Source organism: Cuculus canorus, chromosome 2 (assembly GCF_017976375.1).
Source record: "Cuculus canorus isolate bCucCan1 chromosome 2, bCucCan1.pri, whole genome shotgun sequence".
NCBI lineage: Eukaryota > Metazoa > Chordata > Aves > Cuculiformes > Cuculidae > Cuculus > Cuculus canorus.
In genome coordinates, this window is record NC_071402.1 from 39,490,353 (window position 1) to 39,504,544 (window position 14,192).

Consider the following 14,192-nt stretch of genomic DNA (forward strand, 5'->3'; position numbering starts at 1 on the left):
AGGGTCTCATAACGCTACATTGAGTCTGCAGAGCAGAAAATTCAGCACCATAATTGCAACAGTGGTGGAGGAGAACATGTGAAAACTCAGCAGTGCCATACACATATCTGCAGGTAACAAGACTGTAAAGCAAAATCATGATGAGAAATATTTGCTTTAGTAAAATATTCACCATGGTGACTTTCAGTTCTCAGCTTCTAGATACGTCATTCTAACCAACACAGAAAATACCCCAATACCTGTATTTCTTTAACAATGACTGTGAGAATTACTGTTTAATGCATCTAGATCGTCACAGGCTACATTTAACTTGAAAGACAGCATTACCTGAACCCCTGGGTCATCTTCATCTTCAGGATGAGGTGATGGTGGTGGAGTTTTTTCCAAATCTGAGTTTTCTGAACCTTCCTTTCCTTTGTTAACCTTTTTCTTTGTAGCACTAGTTTCTGAATCTTGTTTCTTGTTACTGAAATGGAGGTATTTTTAATCAGTATTTGTACAGAAATGTATGCGAAAAGTACTTAACAAAAATAGTTAAATATGTGAGACACTTATTTTCAGTGACTTCGTTATTTTCAACTACCTTCCTTATTTAAGTATTTAAACGTTAACTGTAAAATCAGTGATGCATGGGCCATCATTATACATTTCCCATTCCTTAACAACACACACCTTGATTCTTTCCTTGAAGATCTTAGCCAGCGACACTGAATATGTATTCTACAAGAAACTAAAAATGAGACTGGAAAGTAAGAGCTGCTCTCCAGAAAACCTGCATCTTCTGAAAGCTGTGTTTGGGCAACCTGACACACACTTTTCTTTAAAATAACTGTGCGGACCAGGTAAGCAGAACCAGCGGAAGCGTTACCAAAACAAAAGACTGAATGAGAAAACCACCCCTGCTCTTTCCAAGCAGGAAAGGAGATTTCGTGTCAGCTCTGAGGGCACCCATACAGATTCAATGCAAGCAGCCACAGCTTGTATGGAGGGAAAAGCACCCAGCTGGTATCTCAACATCTACCTGATACTAGAAAGCTATATCCACTGATGGCAGAGAAAGGTTTGAGGGATTTTTTTTTCTCTCCCTCCTCCCCCATGAAAATGTTCGCCATCTGAGGAGTTGGAACCACAACTCTCTAACTGTACTCAGAGACCTGGAAATGGATGAGGGCGCATATAGTAAAATCCAGCTTTAAATACATCATCACCAAATCACACACCGAGATGAACTTTGATACCGTGGGGGTGAAATTTTCAGATAGCAACAAAGAAGAAATGATGGTAAAAGTTAGTACTTTTAAGCACATTCACCCTTTGGGTCTCAGGTGGGCCTTCTCTAGTCTTTTTTTCCCTTCTGTGGTCAACCCCCCCGGCCCGCTATTAATTTGACAGATTGGTTTTGGAAGTTCCCAAGATGTTTAAGAGTAGAACAGAGTTATGATGCATGACAAACAACAAGTCCAGGCTGCCAAAGTGCACATCAAGAACTTTTATACGGCTCCTACACCCTCAATGTTTTAATTCCATGCGGGGGACACTGCCTGGGGTTTGGCAGCAACCTTCCAGTACCTGAAGGGGCTACAAGAAAGCTGGGGAGGGACTGTTCACAAAGGCTTGTGGTGATAAGATTAGAGGCAACGGGTATAAACAGGAGAGGGGCAGATTTAGACTAGACATAAGGAAGAATTTCTTCACTATGAAAGTGGTGAGGCACTGGCACAGGTTGTCCGGGGAAGCTGTGGCTGCCCCATCCCTGGAGGTTTTTAAGGATGTGTCCTTGGGCAGCCTGATTTAGTGGGAGGAAATTAGATGATATTTCAAGTCCCTTCCAACCCAAACGATTCTATGGTTTTTATTTCATAATCCCCAGCCTCGTCACTTCTTGAACAAACAGCAGCTTTAAACTCCTTCATTCCGTTCGGCGCTGAAGGTCTATTTTGTAACTTTAATTTATAATTCTCCAAACGCAGTTACACGTATTGCAGGTTGTTTGAACTAGTGTCGACTTTAAAACAAAAATTAATACAATTTAATCGCGAAAAGGCTCAGAGTTTGGAAGAGTTCTGTGTTATTGTGAAACTACAGGGCGCAACGCAGCTTTCCCCCACGGGAAAACACCTCAAACCCGTGATAATCGGGAGAAAAAAAAAAGAGGTGTGGGGGGGCGTGGTAGAAGTTAGCCGGGGCGGCCATAGGCCGCGCTGGGGGCGCGCGCAGCCCTCCCTCCCACCCCCCCGCGGGCGCGCGCGCGCGGGCGGCTCGCGGCTCCCCTCGCGGCCGCCTTGTTTCCGCTCTAGCTGCCACCAATGGCACAAAAGCGCGCGCCCCCCGCCCCCCCCCTCCTTTTCCCCAAGCCCGAAGCCGGGGGGCCCCCTTCGCTCTTTCATCCGCGCGCCTTAGAGCGCTCGCGTCGCCTGGGCAACCCGCGGCCACGTGACCAGCACCTGCTCCGCTGGCTGGCGGCCACCGACTGCAGCCATCTGCTTCCCTCAATCAGCGCCCGGCGCTCCCGGCACCTGCGCGGCCGCCTCCAACCCCCCCCTCAGCCTTTATCAAGCCAAACCGCTCCCCCCTACCCCACTCCCCCCAAAAAAAAACCCAACACAGAACTCAATCAAAACCCAACTCGGATCTGTTTAAAGGCGTCCCGGGGGCAGGATGAGCGCCAGGTGAGGTGAGGGGACGAACTGGTGCCCCCCCCCCCCCCGTGCATCCGAGCACGACGCGTCATTAAGTGCGGGAGACCTTTTCCTGCCCCGCCTGTGAGTAACGGGCTTAAAGTCGGGAGAATAACGTGGAGTGGATACCCCTGTGCTGGCAGGCCTGCCCCAGGCGGGCAGACAGACGGACAGGGCCATTGGCTACGGGCAATGGGTATAAACTGGAGAGAGGAAGACTTAGACTAGACATAAGGAGGTTCTTCACGATGAGGGTAGTGAAACACTGGCACAGGTTGCCCCGGGAAGTTGTGGATGCCCCATCCCTGGAGGTGTTCAAGGCCAGGTTGGATGGGCAGCCTGATCCAGTGGGATGCCCCTGCCCATCACAGGGCTTTGGAACTGGATGATCTTTAAGGTCCCTTCCAACCCAAACCATTCCATGATTCTGTGCTGTCACTGCACTCAGTGCTGGCCCCAAAAGTTCCCCCCCTGCCAGACACAGTATTTATCCCAGCCTCGGAGAGACCCTTCTCCGCTCACAGCGGCAGGGACTCTGAGCTAGGAGTGTTCTGTGACCTACATACATAAGGGAGACACAGACGAAGCAATTCGGACACAGCTTCGCATCTCCCCCCATTGCCAGGCCAGTTAAAGACACATCAAAGAGCCACCAACTTGGGGAGAACAAAGCCCCTCTGCAGCTCTGGCAGTAATTTTTAAGTTCTAAATTCAGCAGAAGAACTGGTCTTTCTTAAATGCATTGCTACAGTTTCTTTTGAGGAACGAAAGGAAGGTGAAGTACAAATAAAAGTGTAGAATAACAGCACCATCCCCCTGAGGATGGCAAGGCACTGCTTCCCAGTGCATCACCCCACCCACTCAGAAGCTTCACCTGGCCAGTGGGACCATCGGCTTCCTCAAGCTGTCAGCGATTGCTGTTCCTCTCCATCTTCCTACACAGCCAGTATGATTTCTTCCTGACAGTTAAATGCACCCACTTTTGACTCAACCTTTCCACTTGCCAGCAGATCATACTCATGCCTTTCAGGAATGGTGTTACCCAGGACCAGAATTGCCTTTCAACAAGTACAGGTAAGCAAAACCTGTTCTTAGACATTTTGGCATTACCATTAGGGTCTCTGTGTCAGCGATTAAGTCTGGATGCACATCTGATTGTCCTTTCCAAATCTGGCAACACAGAAAGCTAACTGTAATATACACATTTAGACAGCTACCCCTCATATTTGTTTTCACACCTGCATGAATACAAAATTTAGCCAAGTCCCACTGGAGCCAAGATAGCATCCAGTCCCAAAACAAGAACTAAAAATTTGGGAAAACCTGAGACAGTACTTGTCACAAACACAAAACACTAGAATATTTTTTAAACTGTCAGTTCAAACTAGTCCTTCCATTCAAGTGATACAAACACAGACATTTCACATTACATGTCTTACAAGCTTGCTGTCCAATACCACTTTCTGGTTTCATCCTCTTATCCTTGCGGACTGCATAGCATACTGACCAAAGGGGATCAGGAAGAAGACAACTGCAGAAGGTCAGAGAAGCCGAAAAAAGAAGGAAAACGGGCTCAAGAAGAAAATTGTAAGTAGGATAACTGAAAAGAAAGTTTGAATTACAGTTTGAGAACAAGTATTCCAACTCTGACAAGGTGTTTTGTGTCAGTCAGTCAAGCAGCCACCTACAGAGCTAGGTCAAACTCCAGAAATTTACCAGGGCCGAAACATCAGACTCAAAAATACTCCAAAAAGAACAGGGTGCTTCACAGAATTAAGAGGGGAAGTAATCAGCCCGTATGTTTATGTTGTATAGCTATTTCATCTGACTGGGTAACTGACAGATCTGTTAGTGTAATTTATGATAACTATTACGATTTGGATGATGCTTTTTTCTATTATTTAAACATTTAAACTAAGTCAGAGACTGTTGATCCCTATTTTACGTTTTGGGAACACTGCCCTGGGACAAATTCATGATTGGAACTTGGCTTGAAAAAAAAAAAACATTACACACCCATTGTGGAACATCAAAACGATAAAAATATAATCCTATCCTCTCAAAATGTTAGCACTGTCAGACTTTCTGTACTGCCTTACCCAAAGAAAGCAATTGCTTTCTAAAGCTCTTAGTGCAATCAATTTTTTTTTTTTAAATCAGTTTTTGTATGAAAACAAAGTAGAAAAAACAATAGGACAACAAGGTTTTTTTCCAGCCTGAAAATCAGGCCAATTACTGAAAAGTACACTTTGGCAACAGCAAAGCCCACAAAGGTCGCCTGCAGCAAAGGCAAAGGTAAATATCTGGCAGCTGGGCTGGTCAAAGAGGAGATGAGGACAGGTGTGAACAGGAACAGCCTCAGCGGACACGCACATGGAAACCTCGCACAATTTCCTGTTCTCTCCCACAGGCACCCCCTTCCTGCCTTGCTCAGGATGATCAGAGCTTGGGAGTGGAAACCACCATCACTGCCTCGGGACCTCTCTTCCTGTCCTCCAGCTCCCCAGGGTGCTTTGACCTGCTGCCCACACCACTCCCCAGCACGGCAGCCTCTTCCCGCTTCCGTGGCCAGGAGCCATCTCCTTTCCGATACAAACAACAGCAAATATGTAAGCCAAAAAAGCCTATGTCCACATCCCTCTAAAATAGGTAATGACATTCATGGTTAGCACTCCTCTTGCGAGCAGCAACCCACTTGCCTTGCCCTGCATCCCAGGCTGCTGCTGCTGTACGTGTGGGAAGGACTAAGAGTTTCCCCAGCCACAGGGAGGGGAGGAAGCAGATAAGAGCAGCTCTGCAAAGCACAGCACACTGCTTCCACACGATGGGAGGAGGGACAGGCTCCTACAAAGAGCTGCCATTTGGCCCTTGCAAAGAGTTACAGCTTCTCCCACCATTATCAGTGGCCACTCTCTAAGGTTTCATAGGAAGCAGCGGGACAGATATCAGCTGTGCTGCAGCATGATCTTCTCAAACAGGTGGTCCTCATCTCCTCCAGGGACAGGCACAGGAGGAACAGACATATGAGCCATGACTTTGCAATTCAGTAGGACTACTTGCCTCTCTCTGTCCATCTACTTTTGAAAAAATGCTGCCTGCTTTGCTTGTGCCTGAAGCTGGCTCCGTAACATTAAGAGCTCACATAATACTCAGCACCTGCACAATTTAATGAAAATCCTTCATTTGTGATCCTAGGTGTACCCACATTTTGCTTTCAAACCCGACTAGTTGTTTTGCAAATATTTTTTTCCAGTTGCCAATGAAATTGTCTTTCTGTATTGGCAAGATTGGGCTAATACCCATTACAAATATAACAGCACAATATTAATATGTGATCTTTCTTTGAAAATTACAAAGTATGCAGTGTAACATACTAGTGGCTCAGTTGGGCATTTTCTTTCTTGTTGAGATGCCATGGGACATGCAATTCAAACAGGCATAAAATTATCAGCTTTTTTCCATTCTCCAGTCTGACTGCTGTCCCTCACAAGAAGGCGCATTTCAGTGAGGCAGACTGCTCATTTTGCCACAAGTTCTTCCAAAGGCAGAGAAGATGCGAAGGATAAAGTTTCAGGGGGTTTTGTTGTTGTTTGTTTAATAAACGGATTATAATGTTAGTCAAAATTGGAACTGAAATAACAGGGTTAAATTATGAGGTATATTAAATTACAAAATGGTTAAGATTACTTAAATACCACGTCTTTTACCTATGTGTACACTCTCACACAGGCTATGTCAAAATTAACTATCAAGGACTTACTATGCCTTAGCTGTTGCTCTTCAGTAAATACCTTTCCTATATCTGACTTTATTTATCTGAATTTTACATGAGTGCAAAACTCTTCTGTTAAAACTGATCTACTTATTCAGGAATGAAAATCATTAGGTTTGCACAGCATTTAGAAATCTAAAAATCACACTGCTCCTTTCAGTGTGAAGCTGAATACTGAGCAATATAAGCAGAAGTAGTAAACACATGCCAGACATTAACTTTGTAAAATCTTTTACTTCTATATAATCTGTGATACGTTTGAACTTGCATTAATTTCACTTATCTCAGCCACAGTAACACTTCCTTTCTAGAGTTAGTGCTGCTGAAATACTGTAGCTCAAATGATTTAAGTGTTGGGACTGTTGATTTATTTAAAAACTTGATTCAATGATCTGGACAGGTTCCTCAGTCTGTGATATTGCCAAAGCAAGTGAATTTCACCAATTTAAAATTCTTTTGCTGCACAGCATCCCAATGCAGTCTCAGAGTTATTCGAAGCAGTTTGAGACTCAAGTTGACAAGACCACAAAATGACAGCAACCTTGTCTTCAAGACATCATTTGGTAATAGACACAGAAGGCCCATTATGGGAAGCAGGACTTGTTCCACACCCCTGAATAAGCATAAGGAACAGCAAATGCTCTTAATGCTGTCCGAAACATGCTTCTCTCACAGGTGAAACCACAGTGATTAGTACTCACTAGAATACTGTAGATCATGTAGCCACCCAGTCACTGCATGGGAAAGAAGAAACAGACTCTTCCAGAAGCACGACTAAGAAAGCAGGGATTTGTTCCTCCAAAGGAAACACTGCTCCTTTAATCTGCATGACGTGTCCCAAGATTTAGAGGAGACATGCAAAGAGATATTAGGACTGAGTAGACAGGTCAGACCAGCTCCAAGGTCTGATGTCCAGCACAGCCAGAGGAACCCATGTGTGTTTTTGAGGTAGACTCCGTCTAATCAATGCTTATTAAACAAAGCTTCATTGTAGTCAAGACCTTGTGAAACCACACTAATTGAGAAGTCTAGTAGTAAAAGCTTTTTTACTTCTTGGTGCAAAAACTGTTGGTGGATGCTCAATACCGTGCAATAAGGCCCAGTCAGCCTTTAAACCTGTAAGTACTGGGAAATGGAACAAAAAGTTTACTTTAGCTGATACAGTATTTTGGTTTCAAAATCACATCCTGGGAGATATAGAACTACAGAGTTTTTCTAAGCTGTGAATTGCTACATGTGTAAACCACATCTTTGGGGCACCCTAGAACACAGCTGAAGTCACTTATGCAACAGGATAGGCTGTAATTTACCAAACAGTTAATATGACCTGTTCAGGACAACACTTGATTATACAAGCTAGTGTTTATAAATTCTTCAGGAAACATCCTCTCTGCTAACACAGAAATTTCTCTTTCTTCCCAAAAGGAACAGTAGCATCTTACTGTCCATGCCTCATTTAACCACACAGGTGTGTCAAACCTAACCAACAGTTAGGCTTGTAGTATACTAGCAAAGCTGATTCATTAACCACAATTTTTAAACCCTAATATAAACGGATTCTGCAAACTGATTTGTATTAACCAAGTCTGGCTGTGCTTCCATCTGGAAGTTATATTTTATAACACTAGCCACATCTTGAAAAACAGATTCAGATGTTTGGAACAAATTCAGAACAGTTGTAAGAAATTCTAGATACAAATGAAAAAAAAAATTGAGTTTTAATGTCTTTTTCCTCTCAGTTTTCATTCAAGTAGGCATTTATAATCATGGTGTTTAGGGAGTTGAGGGGTTAGGAAAGAATCTGTGTTATTACCTGTGACGTATTTACTCATGTGTAATGGCAGTTTGTTCTTTCTCATACCGCTCTGTAGCATTTTAAGCCTATCCTGATAAAGGTACACAATGCTGAGTGAAAACAGTTAAGAAACAGGGTTGAAGCATCTGGCCTATCCACAAAGATTTTCTGCTATGAAAACTGTCTTTACATGAAATAGCAAACTTGATATAATCCCTACAGCAAGGATACATCAATATCCATATAAAAATGCCTTTTTAACAACAGAGCCTATAGCCCATGCATTAGGCTATTGTCAGTACAGAAGAGTACCTGCAAGGTTTGTGCAACTTGTAAAAATGCTAAGTATCTACCTAACTTCTTTATTTAGAGAATCACATCATCAAACCTTTTTACTCTTCTAAGCCTTCAGCTTTGGAGTTGGTCAAACCTACATTAATGTTGAGGCAATTTAATTTCTTAACATACAAACATGAGGATAGAGAAGCATTAGAAAAGAAAGAGTGAAATCCAACACACAGAGAAATTTTTTATGCCTTGGAAAGAAAAATTAACTTCTGCCTTTCCAGCTTGTTTAAAATAACCATGAAGCCACAAACAGGAAAGCCAAACAAGAGAAATGTGCCCAAGCTTCTCAAAAAGCTGATGTTGTAGAAGGCAAATGACAAAACAAGATTTCCTCTCCACCCACACCATTTAGCACAGATGCTCTAGAAATCCCACAAACACACTGTTTTTCTCTAATTGCAAAAAAGTTTCCTGACTTACCTAGCCTTTTTGCTGGTCTTGGGTTTTGGCGTGGTATTTTTTGCTTTCTTTTCCTTTGGCTCTTTAGGGGTCTTAGGGACTTTGGGGGTCTTGGGTTCCTTCTTTTCCTTGGGCTCTTTAGGATCCTTCGGCTCTTTTTTTGCCTTGGGCTTTTTCTTTTTCTTCTTCTCTTCTTGGGAGCAATCCACTGAGTTTCTGCTTAGATTCTGGCTGTCAAGTCCCCCAGGAAAGTCCTCCTTACCAAAACCTTTACTGGGACCTTCTGCAGCAATATGATTGTTTTTCTTTTTCTTTTTCTTTTGCTGTGGCTGCGGCTCAATCGATGGCAGATAATCATCACTTTTCACTAGCTGGGTATTCGGTCCACTAACCTGAGTCATATCCGGCACTGGTTTCTCTAAAAAGGGTTCCGACGGAGAATGCTGAGAGAGACAAATAGAAATAAAATTGTAAATTTGCAATTTTGATTACTAGAACTTTGCTGTTTTCAAACAAGAGGTTACAGAGGGAGAAAATTCTAAGCAGAAGATTATCCTAGTAGCATATCTGAAGCATTGTACAGTAAAACACTACAAAAAGCTTTCTGCAGTTAAGACAGTAGCTAAATGACCAGAAATTCTTGACATAGCAAAGGTAAAAATTATTCTAAAGCTTGTATATAAAGTGGCAGTATACAAAATAGTCTTCAACTTTTAGATGCAAAAGGAAAGCCATTGTTACTTCAGATATCTCAAAACAGTTGTTAGTATAATAAATAACTTGCTACAAATTATACGGTTGTACTGGTATTTTGTCCTCCAGGGAAAAAAATGTTAAGTTTGCTTCTAGATATGCAAAGGAAAATAAAGTATATTCACAGGCTGTGTTTATAAAAAAACTAATCAAGGCAATTTACATTGATTCAGCTGTGACAGCAGGTGTTTTGATCAGCATGTGAAGGAGTAAGCCACTTGAAAATGTAATATAATATTACATTTTAAGTCAAAGATCCACAGCTCCCTGCCTGTAACTGAAACAGACTTGTTCCTGCTACTGACTGGACAGAGAATTACCTTAAGCATTGTGAACCTGCAAAATTATCCTATTTCAACGTCTGTATAGCATATCAGGTTTACACCAGACTTAAAAGTACATGAAAACCTATGTACAATTACACAAGTGTCAAGTGCCTGGACTAAACATATCAGATATATTTGCAACTCTTTTCCTCTTAATGGTTCTGTTCTACACAAAGATCCATGAGTCTGCAATGAAAAAAAACTTGAAAAATTAAAAGCTTTGCCATAACAGTGCAGCATATCAAAGCTGTAACCTGCTTCTCCTCACTGCCTGCACATGGTTAGAAATGCAGGATGACAGCACTTTTCAAGAAGACAAGTAATAGCATGACACCATACTAATGCCTTTCTTGCAACTGCATAGAGGGTCAGACCATTTTCCCACTCTTTTTCTCTCTGTTTCTCCTCCTTTCCCCTAAAAATTAAGTTGGGATGATTTCAGGTGGAACACCTCCCCATTCACCATACTCAAAGTCTAGCTATTTCAGGTGTTTGAGCCACTGAACTGGAGAGAAGAAAGGTTTATAGCAAAACAGAATTTTACTTCTAGGAATAGCAGTGCCTGTGTTAACTGTTTGTAATGTTCTCTCTGTCTCCTTTTCTCCACTTTTTATTCAAACTGCACTTACTTAGACAAGCATGCAAACAAATGACTACCAAACCAGCCCCTGAGCATATTGAGAACTGATGGGCATAGGCAGATGTATATTCTAGCCACCTTATCTAAAAAAAAACAGCCTGAAACAACGCACTAAGGATTTAGGAAATAAAATTATTAATATCATTAAATGAGAAAGTGAATGTAGGTGCATTTTCCCAAATATATTAATGTAGTTTTCTGAATGTAAACAAACTGAACCAGTGCAGTCCTTAACTATTTGCAGCATTTCTTCACAGCAGCAAAAAAACGCTTTGCCTTGAATACTTTCATACTTGGAAGCTACCCAAGCATCAGAAGGAGCAAGCCTGTCAAGAAATGAAGACAATTCTTTATTGCTCTTTGAACGGTACAAGCTAGACACTACTTTGCTCAACCAAGAGCTTCCCAGTGCGACTTATGCATGTTTCTGTCCTCCATCTGTTTATTAAGACACTTTTTAGTGCAACAGGGCCTTAGCTGCAGTGGAAACTCAGCTGTAATGCACCCATTGCACCAGCACCACATCAATCAGCCCCACCTCAAGGCAATCTCTCAGGTTAGGCATCCTGAATTATCAACCAACACCTCTTCTAGAAATCTGTAGTCACCGTAACACTTAGATATTTTCATGCTTGTAAGATCACAAAAACTGGATATCTGTAGAGAAAAACCTGATACCAGGAAGTCAGTGGTGCAAATGAATTCTGCACTTCAATTATGCATTACATAAAATTGAGATATTCTAAAATCTTCTAATTGGTTTTGAATTTGGTTGACTGAATTGAATCAAATGTCTCCTGAGATTTATTCAGTGATACTGAACAAAACTGTCTTCTCTGTACCTCAGGCCGTTACGTACTTCTACTGTCTAACACTTATTTTTAGGTAGGAAAAGACAGGGATATTACATAAATCACTTGTAGTACTAGTTATCCTTATGCTTCCAGAGCAGTACTTTTAACCTATGTCTTCCCAAGGTAGTCAGTATATTTCTATATTTACACCATTTCCTATCTCTTGCATCCCACGTTTCTTCAGACCTCGAGAGCAAGCTTTCTCAATGTCTTTACCAAGTTGCCTACCACAATACTCAGTCCTCTTTAAATACATTCACTTGCTGTGTCTAACATATAAGAAATGTAAGTTTTTCTTTTACAAAGTATTTGTAAAATTTGTATTGAGCAAGTGTTTAACATTATATATTTGTTTGCCATATTAAGAGAGACTGTTAAACTATCTAAAAGCTTATGTATAAGGTACAACTTTATAGAACAAATCAGGATTGGTAGTTTCATTTCTTTTTTTTCCTCTTAAGCACGTAAAACAGCCAAGCCAACAAATACTAAAAACCAGAAGAAAGCCAGTAATGCCATGTAAATTTAACTCTATATTCATGGTTGCACATTCATTAGTGATATGACAGAAATCAATACAAAGCTTTATACATACTTGAGTATTCTCATTACCTTTTAAATCTAATTGAAAAACTTATTGCTTGTCTCTTCTCAAAGATTTGTGGGTTGGTTGATTTATTTGTTTGTTTCTTTTAGAAGTCTGAACAACAAACTTTCAGCACAGCCATAAGCAAATCTGAATAAAAGGCAGACAGCTTTCCAAGTGCCCACAACACCAATGTCAGCCCTTCACGATTTGACATTTGTAACTTTAATGTAAGGTCTGGCCAGAACGTAAAGCACCAAGAACAGCAGTGATTGTTGTCACACCGTAGTACTCAGTAACTCACTCTGGAGGATGCCACCCTATGAAAATTCAGCTTCTTACTACCCCAGAGAGCTTATCCACAAGACTAATTCTCAGGCTCTAACACGACTTAGACTATATCTTACACTAGACTTCAACATTATGCACAAAACAAATATTAAAAAAAAATACTTACTGCCTTTTATTTATAGTACCAAGTTATGTGTGTTACCAAGCATACAAATTAAATACTATGTTTTCATTTTATATCATTCACAGTCCCCAAAACACTGAGCTACAAAAAGCCAACTCTGCCCTAATTAGACTTTGGTTAATATTTCCTATTACTTGAAAATACATAACTTCTGCCACATGCCACTCCTTTTGCAGCTGGGCAGGTTTTGTAATTCACTTACACGTAATTCATGGCACTTCTTCAAAGAAATGGATGTGATTGACTTTATTTTTCTAGGAAGTCTGTGCCTACACTTTTGCAATACGCTAAAGCAGTTTATCCCTAATCGACAACCCCACATTGCTCCCTAGTGTGAAGCCGTGTAGGAGCAGCACAAACCTACCGAGGAGATCAGAAGCAGCTTAAAAGGTGCATTTTCTTACCCCAAACCCCTTGTCTGCTCTTTGTTAAGTGGGGAGAGAAAGAAGAACAGGCTTTCACTAGTAAATATTAGATTAAGCGTGCCACATGGAATTATTTCAAATAGTTCTACTACGTTAAATCTACAAAGGATAACTCTAGTTACACAATTTCTAATGAAAGAATCCCATTTGCCATTTACAATTTTTTTTTAAAAGAGTGTATATTACAAGTTTTTTGCAAAGAGATTGAAAAATTTATCAACATACTTCACAGAAATCACTTCTCCTGCTGCTTTCCATAATAACAAAGCTATAATTTAGCACGCCGGTACAGAATTTAATCATTCACAGGAAAGAAACTAGTGAAGATTAAACACAAATAGGTATTCTTCCCATTTGATATTAGAGCAGAATTATTTTTGGTATTATTTCAAATAAGGTAAAAGAGGTTCTCAAAAATATTGGTGTGTTTACTAGACCCACATCTCTTTAAATCTTTTAGAGAAAAGCTGGTTTTGTAAACATTTAACGAAGAACAGATGGCCTGTTTTAATCATGTGAAAAAACCTGGAGCTCACATTAATACTCCTACCACTGACTACTGGGGCTGGTCACCTCCCCAACCAGCAGCACAGTACTGTCTTCAGTAATACCATTTAATTTTATAATGGACATTTCCTCATCAATTCGCACTGCCTGACAGTTAATCAATGTTATTAACATGCAACATAACAATGCAGGACACTCCTAAAGATCGCAGCTTACTACAGCAAAACAGAGATTCCTCAGGAACTCAGAGGAGTTAAAATAATTTATAGCTCAACAGGTTACCCACGACAATAACACGCTCTTGACAACAACATCCAAGAATGTTATAAATTAAAATGTTATTGGACAAATTGATTCCGGAGAGCAAAAATCTCACTTTTCTGGAACTGAAACTTATTTTTGAACTTCGAATCATGTATTGCCAAGATTTGAAAAATGAAGCTGCCTGCGTTTCACAGCTGCTTACACGTTTAGAGCTAAGCTCCTTCTCTGCCGCCCAAAGCACAGCACAGATAAATGTCTTGAACCAGGCCTGTTATGTGAAGTAGCAAGATGGACAGGATGTAGGATTAATCCAGTGAGGGTTAGTGGCAGTCAGGAAAATCTTTCTGTTGCTTGAACAAGGATTGAACCA

The 14,192-nt window shown here is 41.1% G+C and overlaps 1 protein-coding gene and 1 long non-coding RNA gene across 5 annotated transcripts in view; one reads left to right on the forward strand and one right to left on the reverse strand.

The window, feature by feature from the left end:
- Nucleotides 1-14,192, reverse strand: part of CHD7 (chromodomain helicase DNA binding protein 7) — a 138,954-nt gene that overhangs the window by 53,720 nt on the left and 71,042 nt on the right. For all 4 annotated transcript variants that reach the window (XM_054058718.1, XM_054058720.1, XM_054058719.1 and 1 more), the window contains exons 3-4: nucleotides 9,014-9,435; nucleotides 328-466 (exon numbers count right to left, since the gene is read on the reverse strand). In XM_054058718.1, coding sequence (XP_053914693.1) covers nucleotides 328-466; nucleotides 9,014-9,435 — 561 coding nt within the window. The remainder of the gene's footprint in view (nucleotides 1-327; nucleotides 467-9,013; nucleotides 9,436-14,192) is intronic.
- LOC128851238 (uncharacterized) lies at nucleotides 3,659-9,008 on the forward strand. Its single transcript, XR_008448513.1, has 3 exons — nucleotides 3,659-3,752; nucleotides 4,177-4,265; nucleotides 5,089-9,008. It is a non-coding gene; the product is annotated as an uncharacterized LOC128851238 (long non-coding RNA).